Raw genomic sequence first — 26,317 nt, 5'->3', positions numbered from 1 at the left:
ACCACTGCAAGCTGTCCCATCGGGGCCAACACCAGCCCCATCAAGGTCTACACCAACGCAGGCTGTCCGATCACGGGTCTACACCATCCCCATCGGCGTCTACACCGCTGCAAGCCAACTTTGTGTTGGCACTAGAAAGCACTTTGGGCTTCTCAAAAAGAACGGGTTAGGGAAGAGCCAAGTACTTTCTGTACCTGGCAATGATGGTTTTGGGGTGCCCAAGCCCTCGAGAAGTGGCTGTAGGTGATCACCCGGAGAGCCAAAGGCAGGCAGATGTAATGCCGGTCCCGTCGCTCCTTCATCTGCTTTTGCCCAGCTAAAAGCCAGCCATTTTCAAAACTGACGTAGCTTTGAGCTGACCGGGACAAAACTTACCGTATTTCCCAGACTGGGGATTTTCACCGCGTCTTTGAAACCTCCAGTTGGTTTCAGGACCCCGTTGGGTGGAAAGAAAGCCCGACCTTGTAATCTAGAGCCCGTGACAGCGATGGCTTTGAGCGTCTCGGATGGCAAATTGCTTTTTTAGGATGCCGTTTGCATTCTTCTTTAATACAATGTGACGTTTTTGTGGGGGAAAGACCGGTTTGGGGTCCGTTTGTGGCTTAGTTTTTATCCAGCGTGTGCTTGCTCATCCCTCCTCTCTCCCTACTCCCTATGAAAGAGGGTATCGGAGAACAGAAGGACTCATCTCCCCTTTTTGTGCATTTTAAGTATCCTGATTAAGGACAAGGACTCTGTTAATAGGTGATTAACCCCAAAGATTTGCGTCAAAAAAAATAAAATAAAATAAAATAAAAATTGCATAATTGCGTGGAGCAAGTTGGTGAAACTCAATCTGTTCTGATCGCGCATATCCACCCTCGGTTGGGATTTTTTTGTTTGTTTTTGTTTGTTTGTGTTCTTCTCCTGTCTGCTGGATTTGCCGTTTCTTTCGCTTACTCGCCAAATGCACGACGCTTTCTTGAAAAGTATCTGGTGGGATTGCCTCCGCTCGGACGCGTCGCCTCCGCTTTCACGCGTATCAGATCAATACGACGTTAGATCCGCGCAAGCCTTTGAACAAGGGCTAAATTTGGAAGCTTTAGACGTTGGCTTGCAAAGCGACTGCTGCGCTAAATCATTCCGCCCGTGCGCGCGCGTGCAGTTTTGTCATTCCGCGTGCGCCGCCGAGATCAAATCTTCTTGCCTTACCAAGGGGACAGGGAGACTGGGTGAGGATGTATTTATAGCAGGATTAGCCGGCTGCCTCTTGATTTTGGTTTTATTATTTTATTTTTTAAACTTTTTTTTTTCCCATGAGAGTAGAAGCATAGAATCACAGAACGATTTGGGTTGGAAGGGACCTTAAAGATCACCCAGTGCCACCCCCTGCCCTGGGCAGGGACACCTCCCACCAGCCCAGGTTGCCCCAAGCCCCCTCCAACCTGGCCTTGAACCCCTCCAGGGATGGGGCAGCCACAGCTTCTCTGGGCAACCTGGGCCAGGGGCTCACCCCCCTCACAGGGAGGCATTTCCTCCTGATCTCTCGCCCAAATCTCCCCTCTTTCAGTTCGAAGCCATTCCCCCTCGTCCGTGGCTCCCCTCCCTGCTCCAGAGTCCCTCCCCATCTCTCCTGGAGCCCCTTTAGGGACTGGAAGGGGCTCCGAGGTCTCCCCGGAGCCTTCTCTTCTCCAGGCTGAACCCCCCCAGCTCTCTCAGCCTGTCCTCACAGCAGAGGGGCTCCAGCCCTCGGATCACCTTCGTGGCCTCCTCTGGTCCCTCTCCGACAGTTCCACGTCCTTCTCGTGCTCAGGACTCCAAAGATGGACCCGGCACTGCAGGGAGGTCTCACCAGACCTGAGTAGTGGCCTGATCGTAGGCAAAGTGGGATTGAAGCTGGAGACAAGTAAATCGGTAGCAGAAAGCAACGGTCCTGGAAAAATATCCCCCAGTCTCCACGGAGAGACTTGACTCCACGACCCTCTGTCGTAGGGTCAGTTGGATGGCTGCTCTTAGCTAAAAGGCTGCAATTTCATGTAATCATTAGCTAAAAGCTATATCCTCATGTGCTCGTTAGCTAAAACCTATATCCTCCGGTACTCGTTGTGCATCCTCAGCATCTCTTCCTCTCCTCCTGCTTTCTCCCACATCAGAGGAGCCGCATTTCCCCTCCGTAGACTGCTTGGGTCTAACGTGTAAACCACCGACGCGCTCCAGAGCTTTGCAGAAGGATGAAGCACCCCAAGGACGCGCATCGTCGCTTTATGGTCTATCTGTTCTGGGGTTTGCCGAGCATCTCTCTCCCTGTGAGACCTCCCATCCTCAACAAATACCCACAAAAGCACGTCTGCAAGGAGGAATCTGGGACATCTGTCCCCATGGATGCTTATCCCGTCGGTGCTGCTGTCAGGGGTGTTTGCCCCAAATTGGTTTCTAATCGCACTTTTTCAGCCTTTGGAAAGTAGCTGGGATCTAACGAAGGGGTTTTTTTCTTAGCAAAAGTGTTGCATTTCGTTTGTGTTCCGCACTGCAGGGCAATTGTCCAGCTGGGACGGTGGCTTTGCAAGAAGAAATCGCAAGCTTCTCCCTTCTGGACTTGGAAAGCCCATGGGGGGACCTGGTCTCTCCAGTGATGGGCTTCATTTCCATCGCTTTCCTTCGAGCTCTGTTTTCTCGCTGCCTCCTGAAGCATCCACCAAGGAGAAGTAATCACAGAAGGAAAGTTGTATGAAATTCCAACGTTATTCCCTGGCTCATTGGGTCTCTGTCAGCCTCCTACAAGGCTGCAGGGTGAATTTGGTGGAGGTAGCCTCTCTTATGTATCTAATTGATCGTGAAGCCGCGATCCTGCAGAAAACACGGCACGATGCTGCAAAACCGTACGGGCTGTTGAGGGGGGGTTGAAGCTGGAGGCTTCCAAAGGTGCTTCCAAAGCCACAGCAAGGTCGCAGGGGTCAGCGAGCTGAAGGTCTGTACGTGTGGACACCTGAGAGGCGTGAAGCAAAGCAAACTGCAGAATTTCAGCCCTGAATCCGGGAAGAAAGGGAGGAAAAATACCTGATTCATTAATAATTAAAATCCTTTCCAAGCCCATTCAGATGAACTTCAAAGTATAGGGAGGGAGAGAAGCTCCTGCTGCCCTGTGCCAAAGCGGGAAGGGCAGGTGAACATGGGTTTCTCCATGGGCTATCAAGAGCTCTTGCATGTTCTCACCGACCACCCGGTCCTACGGCAAAGCCAAAGGCTTTGGGCTCATCCTGTTCGTGCCCCTGACTCCCAGCTCCCTCACGCTTCTCCTCAGCTCTTGCCTTGGCCAGGGAAAAGAAGACCCATGAATGATGGCAGCTTGGAAGCCAGCTCTGATATCCTTTTTATCCACCCAAACTCACTGGTTTGGGGCTGGCCGTGCCCATGGGGTGCAAGGCACGGCATTGTGGGAGGAGAAAGGGGTTTTGCAAAGGGTTTGGGGAGCAAAACCCCCGTGCTGCTTGTTGCGTGATGGACCAAAGGCTTGCCCTGCTGGAGATGGACCCTTTCGGGGAGGGAGGTGCAATCCTGCCGGTGACTTTTCTACCCTTCTGATGGCTGAAGGTGGGAAACCCATGCCAGATAAAAAGGTCTGAATCAAAATGGGAGGGTTTTGCGGGGGAGGTCATGGTGCGAGGAAATCTCCATCCACGTCTCGTCCAGCGTGGTGAAAATGCAGCTCTTGTTTCGACGACGCTCGGCAGCTGCTTCACAGCTGCATGCAGGAATCTGCCACAGTCAAGCGACATTTTGGGGGGAATTTATCTCCAAGGGGAGGCGAGAGTTCAAAGTGAATCAGAAATTAAATGGCACTTGAAAGCCGCTGGGGCTGGCGCGATTGGGTTGAGATGACCGCGTTCAGGTTGCGCCCGTGAACCTTTCAAAAAAATCCAGGCGAGGCTTTTACGAAGCGGCCCAGAGCTCTCGCTGATTTTTTTCTCTCGTCTCGTTAAGAGAGAGATGCAGGGTTGCTTTTCCTTTCTACGCCTCGCTCCGCGTAACGAACCCATCCTTGGACCACTTAAGAAACGGCGGGGACGCTTTGAGCTCTGCAAGGCCCTTTCAATTAAGTTGGCAGAGGAGAGCCAAGCGACAAGATAAATGGGATGTTTTATCTATTTAATCAAGTTCAGCTCCGGACGCTGTTTGCTTGCACAAGGGTAAAGTAGCAGACAACGTCCCTTGTAGGTGATGGGGAGCGCAATGTCTACCCTTGTGCCTTTGCTGGCTGGAGAAACCCCTTGCATGGGCATTTTCCAGGGGCATTGCTCCTGTGTTAGCCACAGATTTGGCAGGAAAATAGCCAAATTCAGACTTTTCAACCGTTTGTTTTTTTTTTTTTTTTTTTAAATCCCCCCTCCCATCTCCCCTGTCACCACCCTGGGGGCATGGAGGGGCGAAACCAGAGTTTGCTCTGCACCTCCCTTGCTTTCCTCCAGTAGGTGGAGGAGGATGGTGCTTCCCAACTCATTCAGAAGCCAATTTAGTTGTATTTACGCTATGGACAAGATATTTTTGAGGTTGGGACCTCCCTCGAGCTCGATGCTTCCTGCAACTCTCAAACCCCAATCCCGACCAAAGGGTCATCATTACTGAGCAACCACGACTCAGTTGGCTCAACCCAAATCCAAGCTCGTCTTCCCAAATCATTGCAGATTGAGCTAAAAAGGTTCGTTGGCTGAGAAAAAGACATCCTGGTGTCACAACCTGCCGAGGAAACCTTTCCCTGGGGTCTTGAGGGATCGTAGTTGGCTTTCTCCTATGGCTTGGATCATTCTCCATCAAGCACTGAGAAGAGGGCAGCTTCTGTGGGTGATATTTGCACATTTGCGCACGCAATTACAAATATAGGTGCATTTAAAAAAATGTACAGAGTGGTTCCTGGTGCAAAAATACTGGCTGAAGACCAAAGGCTTCTTCTTACAGATGGGCAGCCTTCACTGTGTTGCAGGAGGTGCAGTGGGCCTCTGAGAAGGCCACGGTTTGAGGAACAATAACAGCAATCGTGTCATCTCCAGGTCTGTAGTTTTTGGCCCCGGCAGTGTTAAGAGATGTAAAAGGATATGACATGAAAAGAGCGCGCCAACCACTAGACGACTTCTTCAATCCAGCCCAAAGTGAAAGCAAATTAGGCGATTTGAGATGTGTAGAGCTTTCTTGAAGGCACTTGGCATCATAGGAGGCAGCCTGTGGTTGCCCAGTTTGAGCATGCCTTCGGAGGACCACCCCCATCTGCATTTCATGGGACGCGCTTGCGGGTCCTCACCCACCGTCTACTGGTAAGGGAGATGATTGCGGCAAGAAGCTGGTTTGAGAGGTGTTGAAACCAGTGGCACGTAGAAGCCGGAATTAATGACAAAGCAATTAAGAAGATGAGTTTACGATGCAGCTGTAGATGACAGCTTTATCCGAAGTCTCAGAGAGGCCCACGTTAACCCGCCATAGTTTGGCGGGCTTAGAGCAAGAAAATATCTGGAGGTGTTGGAGTGCCAAACAAGATCCTTCGTGGCATGAATGTTCTTGCAGGGGAGATGTAAAAGGATATGACATGAAAAGAGTGCGCCAATCGCTAGACGACTTCTTCAATCCAGCCCAAAGCGAAAGCAAATCAGGCGATTTGAGATGTGTAGAGCTTTCTTGAAGGCACCTGGTGTCACAGGAGGCAGTAACCGTAAGCGTTATCCAGAAAATCTCGGTGCAGCTGTAGTAATAATTGGGTTAGGTTGCTGGGATGCTGGAGGGAGGTCAACGGGAGGAGAAGACGTTGAGGTTTATTTCAGGCAGGAAAGCAGGTATCTGCAACATGATGCCTTTTTTTGGTCACCTAATAGAGAGGAACTGGGTAACTGATGGTCTCTGGAAGAGGTGATGTATATCACAGCAGATCTGTGCTGCCGAATTCATGGCCTGCCATAAATCGAGGCATTTATTTCCACCTCGGCGTTGTCTGAGGTGGGAGGTGGTTAACGATGCCCTGTCTCTTCCTACTGAACAAAGCAGTTCCCAAGCCGTGAGCCCTCATGGCGTTGCTTGCGATGACCTTGAGTGGGGTTTTTTTTTTAGGTTGGACTTGTAGGATGCTCGGGTTGTGTGAAGAGGAGCTTTTGAGGCAAGGGTGGTGCTGTGCAGATGTAAGATGAGTGGTCTGGCATAGCGGGACGTGTACGTCCCTTAGTCCTCTGAAAATCTGACAGCTGAAAATCCAGAAAATCCAGCTGAAAATCCAGAATTAGAGCACGATTGAGGCAGGAAGGGATCTCTGGAGGTCATCTGGTCCAACCAGGAACACCTAGAGATGGTTGCTCAAGACCACGTCCAGCTGGTTTTTGAATGTCTCCCAGGAGGAAGACTCCACCACCTCTTGCACGCTCACCCTCGCAGTAAAAAAGTGTTTCTTGATGTTCAGAGGGAACCTCCTGCGTTTCAATGTGTGTCCGTGGCCTCTTGGTCCCATCACTGGGCACCACTGGGAAAAGCCTGACACCATCCTCTTTGCACCCCCATTGATGAGATCCCCCTGAGCCTTCTCTTCTCCAGGCTGAACGGTCCCAGGTCCCTCAGCCTTTCCAGGCCCTCCATCATCTCCATGGCCCTTTGTTGGACTCTCTCCAGTATGGCCATGTCATCTCCCTTGGACTGGGGAGGGCAGAACTGGGCACGGTACTCTAGATGTGTCCTCACCAGTGCCGAATAGAGAAGGATCACCTCCCTCGACCTTCTGGCAATACTTTGCCCCATGCATCCCAGGACACCATGGTCCTCCTTTGCAGTGAGGGCACCTTGCTGCCTCGTGGTCAGCTTGATGTCCACCCCAGGTCCTTCTCCGCCAAGCCGCTTTCCTACTGGGTGACCTCCAACACAGACTGGTGCATGGGGTTGTTCCTCCCCAGGGCCTGAACCTTGCACTTCCCCTTGTTGAACTTCATGAGGTTCCTCTCCAGTTTTCAATTCAACGTCCTCATTGACCGCGGCAGACCGTGAATTGCTGCCTTATCACCTTTCGGTTGCAGTAGCACCGAGAAGAAGGAGGTGGAGAGGAGGGGAGGAGGTTCTCCCAAAGAAACAGGACATAGAAGGACCTGAAGAACTAAGTTTTGTGTTTTTTAGTGGAAAAGACTGTAGGATTTTAATCAGCGACTTGGTATTTGCCCTTTTGCCGGAGCAAGAAGATGCTTGATTCTGTCGTGCAAACTGATAAATGCCAGAGACAGGTATTAGTTTTCCTGGGTCATCTCCACAAATTGGATGGGTTTGAGATGTGAAAGCACTAGAAGGAGAGGAGCATAAATGCCATAGAGCTCACGGGGGAGGCTTATGACCCTCGCTTTGTATGCGATGCAGGGAAAACCGGAGAGCTGATATGAGCCTTACACCGTCGTGGTGCTCGGCTGCAGAAGTTACATGACCTTTTGTAGGAAAAGGTGCTTTTGTTAAGCTGAAAAAAAAGGAGATTTTTGATGAAAGGTGGGGGAAAAGCCTGCTGCGTGTAAGCTCTCCTGGTTTCACCTCAAAAAAACCCAGAGAGAATATGTAATTGCTCTTGCATAATCCTCCAAGCCTGTGCCCCTCGTTAGCCTCCTAATGAGCTTTCTGCAAGACCGTGAGGAACGTTACCGGTGGACTCATTTGTATGTCCGAAGGTTTGTTTGGAAAAGGCGCCGAGGAGGGATGTCTCGCTCAAGTCGTCATCCTCACTGCTCACCATAATACTTTAATTTTCCTTGTTTTCTGTTACGTAAACTTTTCTCCCCGTCGCGAGGGTTCGTTGAGCTGCGGAATTAATTTGGCATGTCAGAGCAATGAAAAATGTATGCCTGCTCTTGGCAGCTCTGAGCCCAGACTTGTTTCCTCCTCTTACCTTATTTCTGCTGTGATTATTATTCAGGAGAGCAGTCGGGCTCCACAAAACCATCAGGAGGAGAATACAAACGGATACGTGAGGCATGAGTGATCTGCAGAATAGCCTCACCGCGGGGTCTGTCGGCTGGGTGGGCTGGGCTCATCCTACATGGACAGAGCAGAGGAGGAGGTGGGTGGGCTGGATTCATCTTACATGGATGGAGCAGAGGAGGAGGTGGGTGGGCTCATCCTACATGGATGGAGCAGAGGAGGAGGTGGGTGGGCTCATCCTACATGGATGGAGCAGAGGAGGAGGTGGGTGGGCTCATCCTACATGGATGGAGCAGAGGAGGAGGTGGGTGGGCTCATCCTACACGGATGGAGCAGAGGAGGAGGTGGGTGGGCTCATCCTACATGGATGGAGCAGAGCAGGAGGTGGGTGGGCTCATCCTACATGGATGGAGCAGAGGAGGAGGTGTATGGGCTCATCCTACATGGATGGAGCAGAGGAGGAGGTGGGTGGGCTCATCCTACATGGATGGAGCAGAGGAGGAGGTGGGTGGGCTAATCCTACATGGATGGAGCAGAGGAGGAGGTGGGTGGGCTCATCCTACACGGATGGAGCAGAGGAGAGGGGACATCAGAAAGAGAAGAGGGCTTGGTGAGCGCAGTGAGAGGCAGCACATCTTGTAAAAAAAGTCCTGAAATATCTGCTGCCCTTGAATGGGAGAGATAACGACTTCTGCCGCTGACCCGCTGGGCTCTTGAGTTGCTGAGAAAGTCCTTCACCCGTAGACCCAGCACGACCTTGAGGACAGTCCCCTCATGTCTCCATCTTCCCCCTCCTCCCTTAGTCGCTGGGGAAGCAGCTGGATGCTGCCAAGAGCCTGTAAATAACCCGTTCCTGGGCGAGGGTGATGGTGAGGGGGCTGCAAGGCGAGTCCCGTCCTCCAGAAGCCGGCTTGACATCTCGGAGGAGAAAATAATTGAAACCAAGGGAGGGGAAAGCACGGCTTCCTTCTGTTTTGCTTCACAAGCGCAGATCAGCCAGCTCCGGCCCGTCAATCACGTTCGCCTGCCGACGCCGGGCTGCAAAAATAAATCCCCCGAGGCAGGCGGTACGATCAATAGCGAAGTCGGGACGAGGAGGACAACATCACCGAGAGCTCACGGAGCGGGGAGCAGGTCAATTCTTGACGCTGGTCTTGGGCAAAGAGTTGTGCTCCTACGAGGCATGGGCTACGCAGCAGAAAAAATTGTAATTTTGGGTGACCGAGGCCAAGAGAGGAGGAAATTATTCATTCTGCGGTGTCAGGAAAAAAAAGAATTAAAAAAATTCAGGCTGCCCAGAATTGCTTTGCGCCCAGTTGGAGCCTCTTTCGCTCATCAAAGGGGACAGTAAAAGCCATTTGCGTGTGCAAGAGCCGAAGGAAGGTGCGGAAAAAGGGGTGCTGTGCGACAGCAAGGGGGGGACCATCCCCTGCCTGAGGGGCCGGCGACGGAGCAGGGCTGGCAGCGCACGCTGAGGCGTCTCCGAAAAAAACCCACATTTCACGGGCGAGCATCCCCCCACGCCAGCTCTCCAAGCGCGGTCCCCGAGTTCGGGTGGGCTTGGCCCAAGGAAATCTCTCCCCATCGCCGCCTTCCCTGCGCGTCGCGTCCAGCCGAGTCCATGCGAGCGGCAGCCTCCTCTCCAATAACGTGGTGAGCAGACGGATTATAGACCGCTGGCACATCCAGCAATTTGGTCCCTCTCCATCACCTACAGAAAGTCAATTATTTTTCCATAGCCCAGCTGCTCAGCGGCGGGAAGCGGGTTGTGTTGTTTTGTTTTGTTTTGTTTTGCTTTTTTCAGCAAGCTCTTTCCACGTCTTTTCCGAGTGTTTTTCTTCAAGGACGACCATCCGGGGTCGTAGGTTCATCGCTGCCGTGGGCAGCCTTCATCTCCCACGGGCCGGTCCCCGACAGCCGCTCGGCCGAAGGAGTCATTTTAAAAAAAAACCTGTTTCGGCCTCTCCCACGATCAGCATGAAAAATGCATGCAACGTTAGGCTTGCTCCATTATTCATTGGCGGCGTTAATTATGCAGCCCTGCCACTTGGATGGTCTCCGGTTGAGGACACTCGCAGCAGGAAGAACTTCGCGAGACGATTTCGTGATTTATCCCAGCAGAAGGACCAGAAGACGTTCAGGAGAGGAGGAAGCACGAAAAGGTCTCAGGGCGGTTGACGCGATGTGGGACAGCGGCCTCGTGCTCAAGGCTGTGACAATTTGGGGAGCCGTATTTTAAGCTCTGGGTCCCTCGTGACCTTCCTGGTTGTCTCACGTGTCTCTTCCTCCTTCATCCGCGGTGGAGCCAAGAGATGCTCTACCCATTTGGCTTCTGCAGAGCTTCAGGAGGTGTTAAGATCGACCCGAAGAGGGAAAGCAGAGAGTCTCCACCACACAGAGGTGCTGGTTCCTGGCAATAACCAGAAATCAAGAGGAGGAAGCTTAAGGCTAATTGAGGCTTAACGATCGTTGGGAGCAGAGCTGGGAATTGTTTCTCCCAGTGAGTTACGGGCAGCCAGCACAAAGGAGAGGAAACCAAATCCTGCGAGAAGCGGCGAGCGCAGGATCCAGCCCTCCGAAGAAAAGCTTCTAGAGGGGGTTCGGGGAGTGGGTGAGAGATGAAGGGTCTTGGAAAAAACAAGACAACTTGGTTTTAGCAGCGTTTCGGAGTTTGCGAGGCTGATTCTTGGACAAATCCTGGCTCTTTGAATAGGAAAAGCTCCTTTCTGGGGGCTCGTTGGAGGGTCGGGACACCTCGTGGTGGACCCCCAGGTCCCCTCCAGCTTGTGGTCTGCAGAGGAACCGGGTGCCCTTGCTTGGGGGGGTTTCTGCGGCTGCAGAGCCCCGTGTTGGGGTGCCGGGATGAAACGCAGGCTGGAGCATCCCTGTCCCTTCTGGCCACCGTCCTTGTTCACCAGCTCGGCCAGAGGAATTAATCGCCCGGTGGCGCAGCCTCCTCTGCGACAGCCAGAAGGACGGTTTGGTGGGTTGGGGTTTTTCTTCCCATTCCTCTTTTTTTACTGGGTGTTCAGCTCCCGAAGTCTTTCCCGAGCTCCTTTTTTGCACTCAAAGCGGATTTGGGGAGCCTGGCAGTGAGCCATCCCCTGGAGAAAGGCTGGAGCCGGGTGACGTCGGCACGTAGGATGATGACAACACATCCGTGACACGACCTTGTCCCCACCCTGGTGGGGCAGGGACCTCTTGGACGGCAACATCTTGCGTTAAGGTTTTCTCTCCACCCCATGCAGGGCAGGGACACAGACCAGCCGCTTCCAAAGCTCCAGCCCACCCCATAAACGACTAATCAGCAATTAATTTGGAGGTGGCATTTCTGCATTCCGGGCCAAGGCATTTTGGCAATTTTTTGGGAGGGGATCGGGCAGATTTTTCACCGCCAAGGTGATGCCGGGAGCTGGTGAAACCCTCCAGAGGATGCAACAGGGAGACCGTGTCTCCAAAGACAGGGATGCGTTATAAAATTGGGCTCTTTCTGGCTCCTCCTTTGCTGCTGGCAGTTGCTGCTCCCCCACCTGCCCGGCTCCTCTCCTTCTCCAGCTGCAGAAAGAGGCGCTTTGGAGACAGCTGAGCTGTCGAGCGGGCAAGCGGAGTCTGTGTCACGCAGAAAAACGGGCGGAAAATCACCGCCCGACGGGCCGGCAGCGCCTCGCCGCCCTCCATCCCCGGCGCCACGACGTGTCGGCGCCACCTGCGTGGGAAACGGGGTGAGGTGGGATCGCTCCCTGAGCAGGGATCCACGGGGCCGTGGGGACCCCGACCCCAAATCTTCATCACCCGGGACGGGAGCGGAACAGCCGTGTGTCGGAGTCCGGCGTTCTTCAACCAGGTTCTTTTAGATCCTCCGTAGGAGGAGAGTTTGATGTTTTAATGACAAATCTGCTTTTTTGAAGATATTTGACGTTACAGGGTGGGGGGGTTCGGTCTAGAAAAAAACGGGCCAGCAGCCTACTGAAAAATCACAACACGAGCATAATATCGCGATTGCAGGATGCGGCTGAATCGCGATACAAGCACGATTCCCGTCCCTGGTCTCTAAATATTCCCCAGCGTGACGTTGGGCGAACCAAGCCGACCGGAAGACAGACACGGCTTGAAGCTCTCTCCGCGAAATTTATTTATTTGAAGGTATTTGACATTACAGGGGGGTTTGGTCTAGAAAGAAATGGGCCAGCAGCCCGCTAAAACTCACAACGCAACACAGCCGAATCGCAATATAAGCATGATTCCCGTTACTGGTCTCTAAATATTCCCCAGCATGATGCTGGGCGTCCCAAGCCAACAGGAAGGAAGACGTGGGTCGAAGCTCTCTTCAAAGCTGGTTGGTTAATTTTTCTACTCTGTGTTGGGCTGAGCCACACACAACCTTCCCCCGTGTTGGCCTGGCTTGCTCAGGGAGAGAATTCTTCCCACGGATTATTTTAGGGAAGGCCAGTTGGCCAACTCAACTGATGGAGCCGTTTACGGACAACGAAGGCCACCCTTGGTCCTCCTAGTGGAGATCCCCCCTCCACGGGTCCACCTCCACCCAAAGGTCTTCCCTTTGAGGTAGCTGCGGTCACCTCCTCCTTTCTTCTCTCGAGCTTCACGAGCCCATCATCCTCATCCGTCTTCTCTGAGCCTTCTTCCATTGTGGGTTGCGTGGTGCTCCTTTGGCTGCCGGTCAGGTAGGACATTGCTGATGGTCCTACGGCAGGGTCTACGGGGCAGGAGGGACTCCAGCAGCAGACAGTGGCCCTGAAAGTTTGCCCTGGCAGCGGCGGGAGGAACAACTCACCAATAAACAGCATAAATAGCCCAAACCGCCACGGTTCATGGGATTTTGTGCTCTTTCACTTGAGTCCTGATGAGCAGCTCATGAGCAGGACCCAAGTCTTATCATTTTGTTGTAGGTCTCAGGATGCTTTCTAGAGTCCCAAGTTCCAGGCTCACATGATAGTGTGACAATCTTTCCCCGAAAAAGGTGAATTTTTAGTCCCACCCCACAAGAAGCACGAACCCCAAGGGCTCAAGAAAGAAAAGAGAAATTCTTATCTTCCGCTTGACAAGACCATTTGGGGACCTTTGGGGAGCCTTCACCCCTCCACGGTGGGTCATGGCTTAAGGAAACGAGTGGAATGCTTGGATTTCGCCCGATTCTCAGCATTTCAATAAAAAGCAGAGGAAAGCCGGGAGTTTTCCGTCGAGGAGGGAAAGGCTGCTCTCTGCAGGCTGCGAAACAGCAGAGACGCCCGGGCTGGGTCGAAAACCCAAAGCCAGAAGGTCCCTCAAGAAGCGGCGTCACCCAATGGTTTAATTCAATTCTTTTCTTAGCATCGTATATATATTTTTATTAACAAAACAAAACAAAAAAAAAAAACAACCAACAACACGAAAAAATCCTTGGAAACTCTATTCTGGCCAAATCAAACAGCAGATTTGGGAATGGGATGAGTGGGATGGTGGGAATAGCAAGAAGGCTTGGGACCCCCCCCCCTTCGTCACGGGGGGCTCAGGACCGAGGTGACATCGACTCGCCCCCTGCCCTCCCCTTCTAATGGCATTTCACACCCTGCCCTCGTTAACGTACCACACAAGAGCGTGGAAGAGGCAGGGACGTTCCCTCTTGAGAGCATCTTCCACGGGCAGAAGACTTAAAATCCATTTTCTCTTGGGAAAAGAGTTAAAAAAAAAAAAAAAAGTTCAAAAATAAATATATCTTCCCGCTTCCAGTTCATCGCCGGCACCAAATTGGCAGAATTCAGCTGGGAGAAGGGTTTGGGGTGGTTTGGTTTTTTTTTTCCATCTCCAGGTCAATATCCGGGGGGGGGGGGGACGACAAAAAAAAATAAAAATATAAATCTCACGCAGACGCTGAGTCCACATTTCCACCCACTGGTTGTTCATGACGTAATTATTAAGGATATAATTATTATATTAAGGATATAAGGATATATATATCCTTTTATATATAGGATATATATAAGGATATATATAAGGATATAATAATTATAAAAATTATTAAGGATATAATTATTACCGATACACTTTGCTGGCGTGCGCGACCTAAAGGGCAGCGGGGGCGAGTTTCTGCTTGCAAATCTCGGGATCCGAAGGCTGGAGAAGAGCAGACGGATTTCCCGCTGCCGGCTCCGAAGGTGAAGGCCACCAAAGAGACCAGGGATTCCGGCGGATAAATCGGATTTTTTCCCCGCCCACCCTGAGCTGCCGGGGGAGGGGACAGGAAGTTGCTGCTTAAAAGCGGGCTGGGGCGTCCCGGGGCCGGCCGGTCGGCGAGCGGCGGGGAGCGGCGGTTCCGTAATCGCGTTTGTATATTCCCCTACCCGTGTTGTTGTTGTTGTTGTTTGCCTGTTCCCTTTGCTGTTCTGTTAAACTGCCTTTGTCCCAACCCAAGAGTCTTGCCTTTTCTTACGATCCTTCCTCTATTAGGAAGGCACGTGCGAGCGGCACGTGGTTCTTTGTTGCCATCTGAGGCTAAACCACGACACCCCAGAAAGGTGCCCAGGAACGAAGGGGATGGGATGAGGTTCGCTGGGATGGAGCTGAAGCCGCACGCCGGGAGAGCATCCTTCTACCTTCTCCAAACTCATTTTTAATAGACACCGACCCCGCCGCGCCCCCCACTCCTGCTCGACCTCTCGAAAAATTAATCTAATTATTCCCCAAACGACGGGCGGTGGGTTTCAATGAGCGGCCAACGGGCTCGCCTCCGCCTGCGGGGGAAAAAAACAACAATAAAACCAAAAACCAACCATCGCGAAGAATAAACGCGGTCGTTCCGCAGGGGCGAAGAGGGCGGCCGGGCAATTGCGAATAAACAAAATAAAAACGAATAAACAAAAAAAAAAAAAAAAAACCGCTCTCTACTCGCCGTCGCTGGGACGAAGCGTTCGTTTGCGAAGGGAAAAAAATCTCATCTGCTTCTTAACGATTTTTTTTTAATTATTATTTATTTATTTTCACTGAAGCTCTAAGCTTTCTTTTTTTTTTTTCCGGGCTCGTCAGGCTTCGTCCGCCGCTAATTACGAGACGGTTTGACGTGGGGGTCGTTGGCTCCCCAAGAAACGGCCCTCTCCGTCTCCGTCTTACCCAGCAAAGACAATGCCGGTTGGCGGGAATCAAAGCTCAGGAATTCAGCCGAGAAAAGAAACCCGCGGGTAATTAGCTGGCGGGTTAATTAGCCGTTGGAACAGGCTGCCATGAGATGGGCGATGACGGGACTTTTCCCACCTGAGGACGGAGCTTGGCTTGAGGTGGACGCTCCGAAACAACCTTCCAAGGAGCTTCACGGGCAGGATGGGGATGTCCCGGTTGAGCGCAAAGAGACAAAACGTCCCCGTTTGGGCGCCGGGAGCTCCATAAAACAACTTTTATCCAGAAGGAAAAATGATTTCGGTCATTAAAAGGTCAAAAAAAAAACCAGAGGGGAGAAAGGCGTCGGTGCCCATCAGGGTGGGATCGCGGCGTTATCGGCCTCGGCGTAGGTGCCACACGGTGAAATTACGAGGATTAGCGCCTTGCCCTTGGTCTGGCTTTCTCTGGAAAGATGAACAAAAATCAGGATTTCCCCCCAAAAATCCTTCCCAAATCCTATTTCTCCACGAAGGAGCTCTGTGAAGCTCCTTGTGAAGCTCCTTGTGAAGCTCCGGCGAAGCTTCTGCTCTGTGAAGCAGCCGCTAAGACAACGAGCGCAGACCGCGGGTGCACCAGCCCCCACCCTCGACCCACCCATTTAATTGGCCCAATTGCTAATTAAAGCTCACCCGGCCATCACAGCAACCTTAATTAACGTTAACGAGCAACAGCCAGGTACAGAAGGCTGTTCCCAACCCGCTACAGGAGCCGTTCATCCGTGGCTCGCTCGTAACGGGCAGAGACAAGGTGAAGAGCCGCATCTCCCAACAGGGCTTTTTATTAAAAAAAAAAAAAAAAAGTTTTCCGCTTTTAAACAGCTTCTCAAAGCTTAACGCTGGGGTTTTAAGGCAGCTCCATGATGCGGTCGGGACCGTTGGCCACCTTCGCGGGCGAGGAAGACGTTGCTGATAAACTGATTCATGATCAACTGATGCTGATTAAACCTGGTGGCCACCAGGAGCCCTGGCTGAGGTTGCCCCATCGGCCAGGTCGTTAACGAAGGGGGTGACCAGGATCACGCCCAGGACTGACACCGCCCCCCGCCCGAGGTGACACCAGCACCCAGCCCATGGCTTCAGACACACCCCCCCGGCGGTGTTCGATCCCAAACATCCCAGGGTTGACGGCGGGGACGGCAATTTGGAGGAGTTCATTAAAAACCCCGCATTTTTCTCACCCAAGACTTGAATTCGTGGCTTTCGTTAGCGAAGTAAATTAATCCCACTCCTCCGTGGCCACGGCGGGCGGCCTTATTTAATTTTCTATTCTGTAAACGGCTCGCTCGAAGCTTCGTTTAAAAGCAAGGCGGCCTCACCGTGGCGCTAAAGGCGAAGCGATAACGTGTTTTCTTCAGGTCAAGAGCCGCTTTGCGCTTTATGAGCCCTTAACGATTATTTGCCGAGGGCCATTGGGTTCTTCTTGTTTTAAGAGGGTGAGAACGTTGGGTTTGACGAACGGAAAACCTGAGGAGCGGGTCCGGGCTGGTCGCGGGTGGCATTTAACGGGATCAGGTGGAGAAGGTGAAGTCCCTCGTGGCACGGGAATCGGGGACCCAACGGCCGTTGGCATCCTGGAAAGCAAAACCCAGCTTTCGGGGGGGGGCGGTGGGGGGTGGGATGGGGAAAAAGAGGAGTTTTTTAAAGCATGTGGAACCAGATCAGCCCCAACAGCTTCCAAAAACCATCAGCCGGGCTTTAATTCCCCCTCTGGCGGCTCAACGTAACGGGGAAGGCAAAAAAATCGGGGCTCCAAGTAGCCAAAAAGCAGCAAAGCCCAACCCATCCTCCGATGCCCCGTTGCCATGGCAAGAGCATCTCCCGTCCCGCCTCGCTGCCGTGGCAACGGGGACTCGTTAGGAGCATCCTCATCATCCCCCCCCTCCCCCAAACTGGGGGGGAGACGGCGCTCCCCACACCCCGAAAGCTCAAATTAGCATCCCCCCCACCCCCCAACGAATCTACTCGGCAAATCGCCCGCTTAATTAACGACGGAAGCGCCGCGCTGCCACTGCCGCCGCTGCCGCCAGGCGGGAATTACCTTGCGCCCGAAGCGGTAATTAATCGCAGATAAACCCAATCGAGAAGTTGCGGGGGGTGGGTGGGGGTCGCAAACAACGAGACGCGAAGGGTGCGAGCCGGGAGGAAAAAGGGGCATCGAAAAAGGGCGAAACAAATCAATTTAAAATGAGAAAAAAAAAAGGGGGGCGAGGAAGCACTCTCTTCCCCTCTACCACCCGATTTTACGGCCAGCAACGCGGGCCGAGCCCCAGCGAGGGTTATAGTCATATTATAGTCATATTATAGTCATCTATATATACATTCGTATAATTTATTTATATTAAAAAATATAAAATCCCGGGAAACCCGGCTCTTGGAGCAGCTCCTTACCCCGACGCAGCGCACGGCCTGATAATTAATGCGTTTTCAATGAGTTTAGACAGCCGAGAAGTTGCCGTCGTCGCAGCATTTGCCTGGCGCAGGCGGGCGCAAGCCAGCCCGCAATTTGCCTTTTCCCAGGTGTTTTCCGCCCCAAAAAAACCCGCCCTGGAGCCAGCCACGAATCGTAAGGCAACCTCTCGTCTCGCAGCAGCGTCCAGGCGGCGGCTTCTCGCCGCGTTGGGCGCGAGCGTCCTCCAAAGGGACGCTGAGGTCACGTTTTGTTAATATTGGGGGGTTTCGGCCGCGGCGGGGGGGGAGTCGTGGCGGTGGGAAAGTCCAGGCACGAGCCCCTCCGACGCTTTTCCCATGGGATGGAGCAGGAAAAGAGGAGGAAGGGATGACGCCGGTAGAGGAGTGCCACACACTGGCCGCGCTGCGCCAGGCAGGAGACCTCCAAGAGACACCTCCCCCCCCCGCCGTTATTCTCCAAAAATCTATTTATTTAAGATTAAAAAAAGTCCTGGAATTAGGTTGCCGTCACCCGAGGACGACTGAGGAGCCGCTAGCGGCCCCCCCCAAAACACCAAATCCCTTTCGGGCATCCAGCCAGACTCACCCAAAAGCAGCGGAGGTAGTTTGGGGGGGGGGGGCGGGGGGATCCCCCCCAGTTACGGGGGTCCCCGAGGGATGGGGGAGGATCCCGGCATCGCGGTGCTCGGCACCGGCCGGCGGGAGCATCCCGACGAGCCCCGGTTATTGGTGCTGTTTCTTGTGCCGGAGGATTTCCGTGGGGGTGAAGGTAAAATCCCGCTGGCAAAGGTCGCAGTGGTAGGAGCGGTGCAGGGCGGAGATTTTGGAAGAGTTTTCCAATGGTTCTTCCGGGGGGGCTGCCGGGAAAAAGCGGAGGAAAAACCGGGATTAGAAAGGCAACCAAAAACCCTTTTCTTCCCTTCTTAGGTGGCATCTCCTAAAAGCCCGGCTCGCTGCCACCCCAGGGTAAATCCAGGCTGGTTCTCCCCGATTATCCCTCGCCACAGCCCCCGGGGCCGGTGGGGAGGAGGGGGGGGGATGGGACACACGCGACTCACCCTCGGGGGGCCGGCAAGCGCTTTCGTGACACATGCGCTCCAGGGGGGTGAAGGGCATGTGGAGGTCGCAGTGGGGACAGGTCCAGAAGCTCCGCAGGCAGTCGCTGTAGAGGTCCGTGTCCGTCTGCGGGATAGGAAGGGGCCGCTCAGACACCCCGGGGGGGCCACAGGCAGGGCGGGAGAGGGCTGTACTCACGGCCAAGCAGTTGTAGGTGAGGAAATCGGTCACCCTGTGGCCGCCTTTCACCTCGTCGGGCTTCATCTCCGTCCCCTGGAAGAGCCCCGGGAGGCGGGGAGCGGCGGCCACCGTCTGGGGACCGACGTAGAGGTTCTGTTTCTCCAGGCCGGTGAGCTGGCGCAGGCGATACGGCACCTGCAAGAGGACGGGGAGGGGGATGTCGTGGTGGCGGGGCCGGGGGGGGGATGTGGCGGAGGGGCTGCATCGGCTCCCCGCATCCTCCTTTCTCAGCCTTCAACCCCACGCAAGGCACCGGAGGGGGATTAAAACCCCTTGGGAGGCGTCACCTTCATCTGCAGGAAGTCCAGCAGCCCCCGGGTGAGCGCGGATACGTCCCGGGAGCTCGGCCGGAGGCTCGATTCCTCTCCTCGACCTTCCAGCAGTTGATGGAGGAGTTTTTCCCAAGCGGAACGAAGCTGCAGGGCCGCGGAGAGCAGGCGCAGGGCAGAGTCCGCGTCGGGGACGGTGACCTCCAGCCACCCGTCGGCCACCAGCCGGGCGCAGTCGGCGCTGGTGTCCAGCGACCGGGAGAAGAGGAGGAGAGCCTGGAGGAGCAAAACACGACCAGTGTGGGGTGACGAAGGCTCGCGGAGAGGAAGAGGAGGGGAGCAGAGAGCTCACCTGCAGGGCTGGCACCCGGACGCAGTTCACCAGGTAGGGCTTGTTGGTCTCCAGCAGCGAGACAAAGGCGAGGAGCTGGTGGCGGTGGCTCAGCCCCTCCGCGGGGTCTGCGGGGACAAGGGGGTGTCTCAGCTGGACCCCCCGAACCTCCCCCCCAGCCCCAAATCCCGAGCCCCAGCTGCGCTTCCACCCGGCGGGGAAAAAGCCAGGGAGAAGCAGAACCAGTTCCTCCGGGATTGGAGGCGGGGGGGGGGGTTTATCTCACCTTTGGTCCCACCGCGCTCCGGTCCCTCCTTGGCGTGGAGCAGCTCCGGGCTGGTAGCGAAGACGCAGGTGGGATGAAGGACGACCCCCTGCTTGGTTTTGGTGTGAAAAATCTACCGCGAGAGCAAAATGAGCAGCAGGGGAGAGGAAAAGGCTCTGGGGACCCCCCAAGGGGGTGGGAAGGCGGCGGGGGCGGGGTGGGGGGGACACACGGACCTGATCGGAATCCTTACGGCCGCTGTTGAGCTGGTCGGGCACGGCCAGCTGGGGGTAAAGCCCCCGGCACAGCACCAGTTTGAGCAGGGCGAGCTGCGAGGAGGAGAGGACCGAGCTGGATACGGCCTGGAGCTCCTCCACGTTGTGACGCAGCTTAAACTTGACGTCCTGGGGAGAAGGAGACGGCGTCAGGCATCGGGATGGATAAATCCTGCCTCCCGGAAGAGGAGAGGGAGGCGTGGGTCTCACCTGGATATCGATGCTGCGCTCCCCTTTCTCACGGTTCCCACCACCCTCCTCCTCCTCGCCGGAGGAGGCGTCCGCTCCGTCCTGCAGCCGCAGCACCTTGCGCTTCCGACCTTCCGTCTCCGCGTGGGAACGCCAGAGGCGGTGCAGCTCCCGGCGTTCCCGGTGCCGGCTCTGCCGGCTGTAGCTGTCGCTGGGCTGGCTGGAGCCTTCCTCCAGCAGCTGGTGGTCACGGAGGAGCTCCTGGGGTGGTGGGAGAAGGTTGGCGAGCCCCCGCCGGCGGGTGACGGGCAGGTTGCGGGCGCGTGGGGACGTTCAGCTCTCCCCCGCGCCAGCAACGCCCTCCCCGGAGCGAAGACGAAGCCGGATCCTGGCCCCCCCGCCGCCCCCCAGCCCTCACCTGAAACTGGCGCCGCAGGTTGGCGGCTTCGTAAAGCCGATGTTCCTCCAAACCTCGCCGCCGGCACCATTTCCGAGAGCTGCCGCTCCGCTCCGACTTCACCTGCTCCGGAAAAAAATGGGCTCAACCCCTGGTAGGGACGGGTTGTCCCTTTTACCCGCTCCCCGCACCCCAAAATCAGCCCCCGCCACCCTCTCGCAGGGACTCAAGCACGCCTCACCCCAAAAAAGTCCCCCCCCCAAACGCCAAATGCATCTCTTATCACACCCCCCCCGCCTTTGACAGGAATCCCACCTGGACCCACTCGTTGAAGACGTTGAGCAGCGTCAGGGGGTCGCCGTGGGGGCTCTCGAGGGGCCGCCGGGCCGTGGCGCAGTCGGGATTGGGGTGAGCGGATCGCAGGAAGGGGGACTGCACGCTCAGCGCCGCCGCCACCGTCAGGGTGGGCTCGGCCAGGCCGAAGAGAGCGCCCAGGACCAGCATCTTACCTGCGTGGGGAGGGCAGGGCAGGGAGTGAAGGCAGGGGGAGACACACACCCACCCGCCCCAAAAAAATCCCCCTGCCGTCGAAGCGGGGAATTACTCACCGACCACCACGTCCACCGGCAGCTGGGCCAAGAGGTTCCCGATGGGCGTCAGGTCTTCAGCTTCGTCCAGGGCTCCCTGGTCCCTCAGGTACCGCACGGCCGTCTCCAGGCTGGACGAGGGAGGGGGCTCCAGGAAGGGGAAGGTCCGAGGGTCGCCCAGCCCCATACTCTTTAACTGGGAGAAAAACAGAGGTAGAACCAGCCCAACAACAACAACGGGAAGACCCTGGTGGGTTACAAAGAGCCAGCACGCCCCGACGCTCACGCCACAGCCCCGTCTCACGCTTGGTTGGCCAGGTTTCCCCCCTACCACCACCTGAGATCTCCCCCAAATCTCCCCAAGGAAAGCCCAACGCGAGCAGAGGGATCCCCCGTTTTACCTGGAGCACCAGAGCGTCAAGCGCTACCCGCTGGATCTCCGGCACGGGGTAAGGAGAAAAGGCGTCGTAGTCGGATTCGGCGTAAAGGCGGTAGCAGACGCCGGGGCCGGTCCTGCCCGCGCGTCCTTTCCGCTGCTCGGCGCTTGCCCGGCTGATCCAAAACTCCTGCAGCCGCTGGAGTTTGCCCTGAGGGTCGTAACTCATCTCCTTCACCTTCCCTGGAGGCAGCGGGAGGGAAGGAGAAGCTCAGGGCAGGGCGGGAGGGAAAAGAGGGAGAAGGTTTTTCCCAGCCAGGGGAAACTGGGGGATTTTTACCGGAATCCAGCACAAAGCGCACGCCGTCGATGGTCACCGAAGTCTCGGCGATGTTGGTGGAGAGGATGCACTTACGGACGCCGGGCGGGGGGACGTCAAACACCTGAAGGAGGAGGAACGACGCTCCTACATCAGCGCGGCCATCCCCAGAGCAGGGAGACAGTCAATCCCCCCCCCGCCATTTTCGGGTCGCACCCCAAAAGCGCCCACAACGGGGGCGCCAAGATTCGTCCCTCGGCAACACCCAGCTGCCGCGTGCCGACGCCGGGATGCTCGGCGTCACCCACCTTGTCCTGCTGGGCCACGGAGAGGGTGCTGTGCAGGGGGAGGACGATCCAGCGCTGGGTGCGGGCGGCGTAAGCCTGCGCCGCCTCCAGCACCGCCCCGATCTCGGCCACCCCGCTCAGGAACACCAGCAGGTCCCCGCGCTCCTCCGGCGGGTACTTGTGGTCGATGGCTTGAAGCACCCGCAGGTACGGGAGGGGATCCAGACGCTCCGATTTCCCCCATTTTCCCGCTGGGGATGCTTCTTCCTTAGGGATGGGTTGGTAGATGACCTGCGGGAGAAGAGACGCTGTCTCCAGGGAGAGATTCCTGCGTGGATTCACCCCAAAAAATCACCCTCCAGCCTCACCGAGATGGGGAAAATCCTTCCCGGCACCTGCAGCACCGGGGCCCCCCCGAAATAACCCGAAAAAAGGCGGATGTTGATGGTGGCCGACATCAAGACCAGCTTCAGGTCGGGGCGGGAGGGCAGGAGGCGACGCAGGACGCCCAGGAGGAAATCGCTGTGGAGGTGCCGCTCGTGAACCTCGTCGGCGATGAGGACGTGGTACCCCGGCAGCGCCGGCTCCCGCTGCACCTGCCGCAGCAGCAGCCCCTCCGTCAGGAAGACGATCTTGGTGGCGGGCGAGCGGGTGCTCTCGAAGCGGATCTGGTAGCCCACCTGGGGCAGGGAGAGAAGGATCGGGGAAAAAATGGGAAATAAATCAAATAAAATTGAAAAAAAACGAACAAAAAAAAGGAAAAAACACGAAAAAAAACGAAAAAAAAAAGAAACAAAAAAAAGGAAAAAAAACAAAAAAGAAAAAACAGAAAAAAAACAAAAAAAGAAAAAAACGAAAAAAACGAAAGAAAAACCAAAAAAAAAAAAAAAAAAAAAAACAAAAACCCCGGAAAAAATGAAATAAACCAAAAAAAAAAGAAAAAAAACAAACAAAAAAACCCCAAACAAAACCAAAAAAAGAAAAAAAACGAAAAAAAACCAAACAAAACAAAAAAATGAAAAAAAGAAAAAAAACAAAAAAAAACCCCAAAAAAACCCCAAAAAAAGAAAAAAAAGAAAAGAAAACCAAACAAAAAAAACAAAAAACCCCAAAAAAAGAAAAAAACTGAAAAATTGGGAAAATTGAAAAAATTTTAAACTGAAAACATAAAAAAAAAAATCCAAAAAAGTCAGAAAAAAATGGGGAAAAGTTGGAAAAATAAAAAAAAATTAAAAATTGGGAAAACTAGAAGAGCTAAAAAAGTTTTTAAAACCCGAAAAAAAAAATCGCAAAAATTGAAACAATCAGAAAAAAAGTGAAAAAAACGAGAAGCGAAAAAAAAAACCAAAAGAATCGAAAAAATAATTAAAAAAAATTGAGCAAAAATAAAAAAGTTGGAAAAAAAAAACGAAAAAAAAGGTAAACAAAAAAAGTGGAAAATTGGGAGAAAAACCGAAAAATAAAAAATAAGGAAATCGAAACAATTTAAAAATCAAAACAATTTAAAAATTGAAACAATAAAAAACCCGAAAAAAATGGGAACATTTAAAAACCTGAAAAAAAATCAGAAAACAAATTGAAAACAATCAGAAAAAAATCGGAAAAAAAAAATGAGAAAAATAAAAAAAAAAATTTGAGAAAATTAGAAAACCAAGAAGAAGCCGGCAAGAATAAAAAAAGAACGGAGAGAAATCCAAAAAATCTCAACCACGACAAGATCGGGAAAAATCCCGCTCAAATCTTGGGGGGGGGGGAAATCGAAAAAATAAAAAACTAAAAAAAAAAAACCAAACGCTCTCGGGGCGTTTGACCAGTGACGCTCCAGCGCCTCCCAGTTCCCCCCCCAGCCCGGCGGCGCGGCTCACCTGGTCCCCGTACTGGTGCAGGCTCTCGAAGGCCACCCGCTTGGCCAGCGAGACGCAGGCGATTCGGCGGGGTTGGCTACAAGCCACGTGGCTGTAACCGGCCGCCAGCAGGTACTGCGGCACCTGCGTGGATTTCCCGCAGCCGGTGTCGCCGGCCACCACCACCACTTGGTTGCCGGCCACGGCGTCCAGTAAACGCTGCCGGTACTGGGCGATGGGAAGGGCGGCTCGTTCCCGGTGGAGTTTGGCCAGTTTGGCGAAGCTTTGTTTTTGGGTGAAATCCAGGTAGTGTAAGACGGCGGCGCGGAATTCGGCGAGGCGTTCCCGGGGTAGGTCGGAATTCCGGGTGGGGACGGCGGCGGCGCTCGGCAGCGCGAGGTTGATGCGGTAACGGGGGTCGTAGGCGGGGGGCAGGTCGAGGCGGGCGGCGGTGGCGGCGGGGGGCTCTGCCGCGTGGCGGTGGCCGGGTGGCGGCGCGGGGTGGGTTCTGCGGCTTTGGAAACGCCGGAGACGCTCGAAAAAAGCCCAGAAATTCAGGATCTCTTCGGAGCCGGCGCCGCTGGAATCCCGCTCGGGGAAATAGAGCTCTTGCAGGCGGCGGCGCGTGGCGGGACAGTCCCAGTCCCAGTCCCCCTCCCACCGGGAAGGGGAACGGTCCCGCTCTCCTCGTCGCCGGCATCCGCTCTCCTTCTCCCGCGGCATCGCCGACGCCGCTTCGGCAGCTGCGGGATCTGTGCCGGGACGGTGGGGGGTCAGGACGCGACCTGGGGGGTGTTGGGGGGCAGGGTGTGACACCCTCCCCCCCCAACCCAGCCGTGTCCCCAGCTGTCCCTCCGCGCCGGGGAGCTCTGCCACCTCCGGAGACTCCTCCTTGGCCCCCGCCAGGACCCCCGGCGTCCCCAGTGCTCCCAGAGACCCCATAGCGCAGCCCAGCCCCCTGGGACCCCCAAGTACCCCGCCCCAGCCCCCTGGGACCCTCATACACTCCATCTCAGCCCCTGGGACCCCCACGCACCCTCTCCTAGGCCCCTGGGACCCCTCCCCTCCCACTTTATCCCAGCCCCCTGGGACCCCCCATAACCCGGCCCAGACCCCTGGCACCCCCGAGCACACTGCCCCAGCCCCCCGGGGCCCCCTTCCACCCCATCTCAGCCCCATGGGACCCCCATACCCCCTCCATCCCAGCGCCCTGGGACCCGACACACCCTGGCCCAGCCCCACGGGACCCCCACGCACTCTCCCCCAGCCCCCTGGGACCCCACATACCCTGCCCTAGGCCCCTGGGACCCCCCATAACCCAGCCTAGACCCCTGGCACCCCCAAGTACCCTGTCCCAGCCCCCTGGGACCCTCATACACCCCATCTCAGCCCCTGGGACCCCCATGCGCCCCAACCCAGCCCCCTAGGACCCCACACAGACCAGGCCAGCCCCTTGGGACCCCCAGACCCCTACTCAGGCCCAGGGACCCCCATACACCCTCTCCCAGCCCCCTGGGACCCCCCATAACCCGGCCCAGACCCCTGGCACCCCCGAGCACACCGCCCCACCCCCCCGGGGCCCCCTTGCACCCCATCTCAGCCCCCTGGGACCCCCATACACCCTCTCCCAGCCCCCTGGGACCCCACATAACCCGGCCTAGACCCCTGGCACCCCCAAGTACCCTGCCCCAGCCCCCTGGGACCCCCACACACCCCATCCCACCCCCCTGGGACCCCCCCACGATCTGGAGCAGTCCCCTGGGACCCCCATACCCCTATACCCAGGCCCTGGGACCCCCATACACCCTCTCACAGCGCCCCGGGACCCCCCCACAGCCCGGCCTAGACCCCTGGCACCCCCCAAGCACACTGCCCCAGCCCCATGGGACCCCCAATCAGGCCCTGGGACCCCCATGCACCCTGTCCCAGGCCCCCAGGACCCCACACACCCCATCCCAGCCCCGCAGGGCCCACGCAGCCTCAGGGGCCTCACTCCAGGCCCGGCTCCCCAGGGCGCACCCCCACCCGGCTCCCCCCCGCCTCAGACCCGCCGAGACGGGCTTTCCTGCCGGCCCCCGCTTTCCTACCCGGCCCCGGCCCTTCTCCGGCCCCTCTGGCCGACGCCGCCCCGAGGTCGGACCCGCTCCCGCCGCCCCGGCCCGGCCGGGCCCCGCTCACCCGCCGGCGGCGAAGGCGAGCGGCCGCCAGGGGGCGCCAGAGCGGCGGCACGCGGGGAGGGGCGGGGAAGGGGCGGGGCCTCGGGGGAAGGGCGGGGAAAGGGGCGTGGCTACAGGGGGGCGGGAAAAGGGGCGGGAAAAGGGGCGGGCGGGGGCGGCGGGCGCCGCTGGGCCCCACTATCGCCAGTGTCCCCCGGTGTCCCCAACCGTCCCCGCTGGGCCCCACTGCCTCCAACCATCCCCACTGCCCCC

At 55.7% G+C, this 26,317-nt stretch overlaps 1 protein-coding gene across 8 annotated transcripts; it reads right to left on the bottom strand.

The window, feature by feature from the left end:
• Positions 1–14,403: 14,403 nt before the first annotated feature.
• Positions 14,404–26,107, bottom strand: DHX34 (DExH-box helicase 34). 8 transcript variants are annotated; one of them, XR_010068935.1, is made up of 19 exons: positions 25,976–26,107; positions 23,910–24,640; positions 22,413–22,724; positions 22,066–22,335; positions 21,779–21,881; positions 21,464–21,681; positions 21,084–21,258; positions 20,791–20,984; positions 20,497–20,598; positions 20,100–20,339; positions 19,851–20,018; positions 19,636–19,747; positions 19,037–19,477; positions 18,708–18,884; positions 18,512–18,635; positions 18,040–18,310; positions 16,223–16,633; positions 15,142–15,449; positions 14,404–14,624 (listed from the first exon to the last, which is right to left on the bottom strand). XR_010068935.1 is itself a non-coding variant. In XM_063318505.1 (17 exons), the coding sequence occupies exons 2-17, from the start codon at positions 24,609–24,611 to the stop codon at positions 16,553–16,555; spliced, it is 3,690 nt and encodes a 1,229-aa protein (XP_063174575.1). In that variant the 5' UTR covers positions 24,612–24,640; positions 25,976–26,107; the 3' UTR covers positions 15,855–16,552. The 8 variants fall into 8 exon arrangements, 3 of the variants coding, with proteins under 3 accessions (XP_063174575.1, XP_063174577.1, XP_063174576.1); XR_010068937.1 differs by having other exon boundaries at positions 14,404–15,449; positions 16,223–16,615; positions 17,433–18,310; XR_010068933.1 differs by having other exon boundaries at positions 14,404–15,449.
• Between the last annotated feature and the right edge of the window lie 210 nt (positions 26,108–26,317).

This window comes from Chroicocephalus ridibundus, chromosome 26 (assembly GCF_963924245.1).
Source record: "Chroicocephalus ridibundus chromosome 26, bChrRid1.1, whole genome shotgun sequence".
Classification (NCBI taxonomy): Eukaryota; Metazoa; Chordata; class Aves; order Charadriiformes; family Laridae; genus Chroicocephalus; species Chroicocephalus ridibundus.
The sequence above is the reverse complement of the archived record's forward strand: the minus strand, read 5'-3'. Positions and strand labels throughout refer to the sequence as shown.

What these genes read in the sequence shown, in the direction of transcription:
- DHX34 (XM_063318505.1), bottom strand. Translation starts at nt 24,611, where the DNA reads ATGCCGCGGGAGAAGGAGAGCGGATGCCGGCGACGAGGAGAGCGGGAC. An exon ending in TGCACCAGTACGGGGACCAG is followed by an intron (nt 22,725 to 23,909) that starts GTGAGCCGCGCC and finishes TCCCTGCCCCAG; the next exon opens with GTGGGCTACCAGATCCGCTT. An exon ending in AGCGCAGCATCGATATCCAG is followed by an intron (nt 20,019 to 20,099) that starts GTGAGACCCACG and finishes CCTTCTCCCCAG; the next exon opens with GACGTCAAGTTTAAGCTGCG.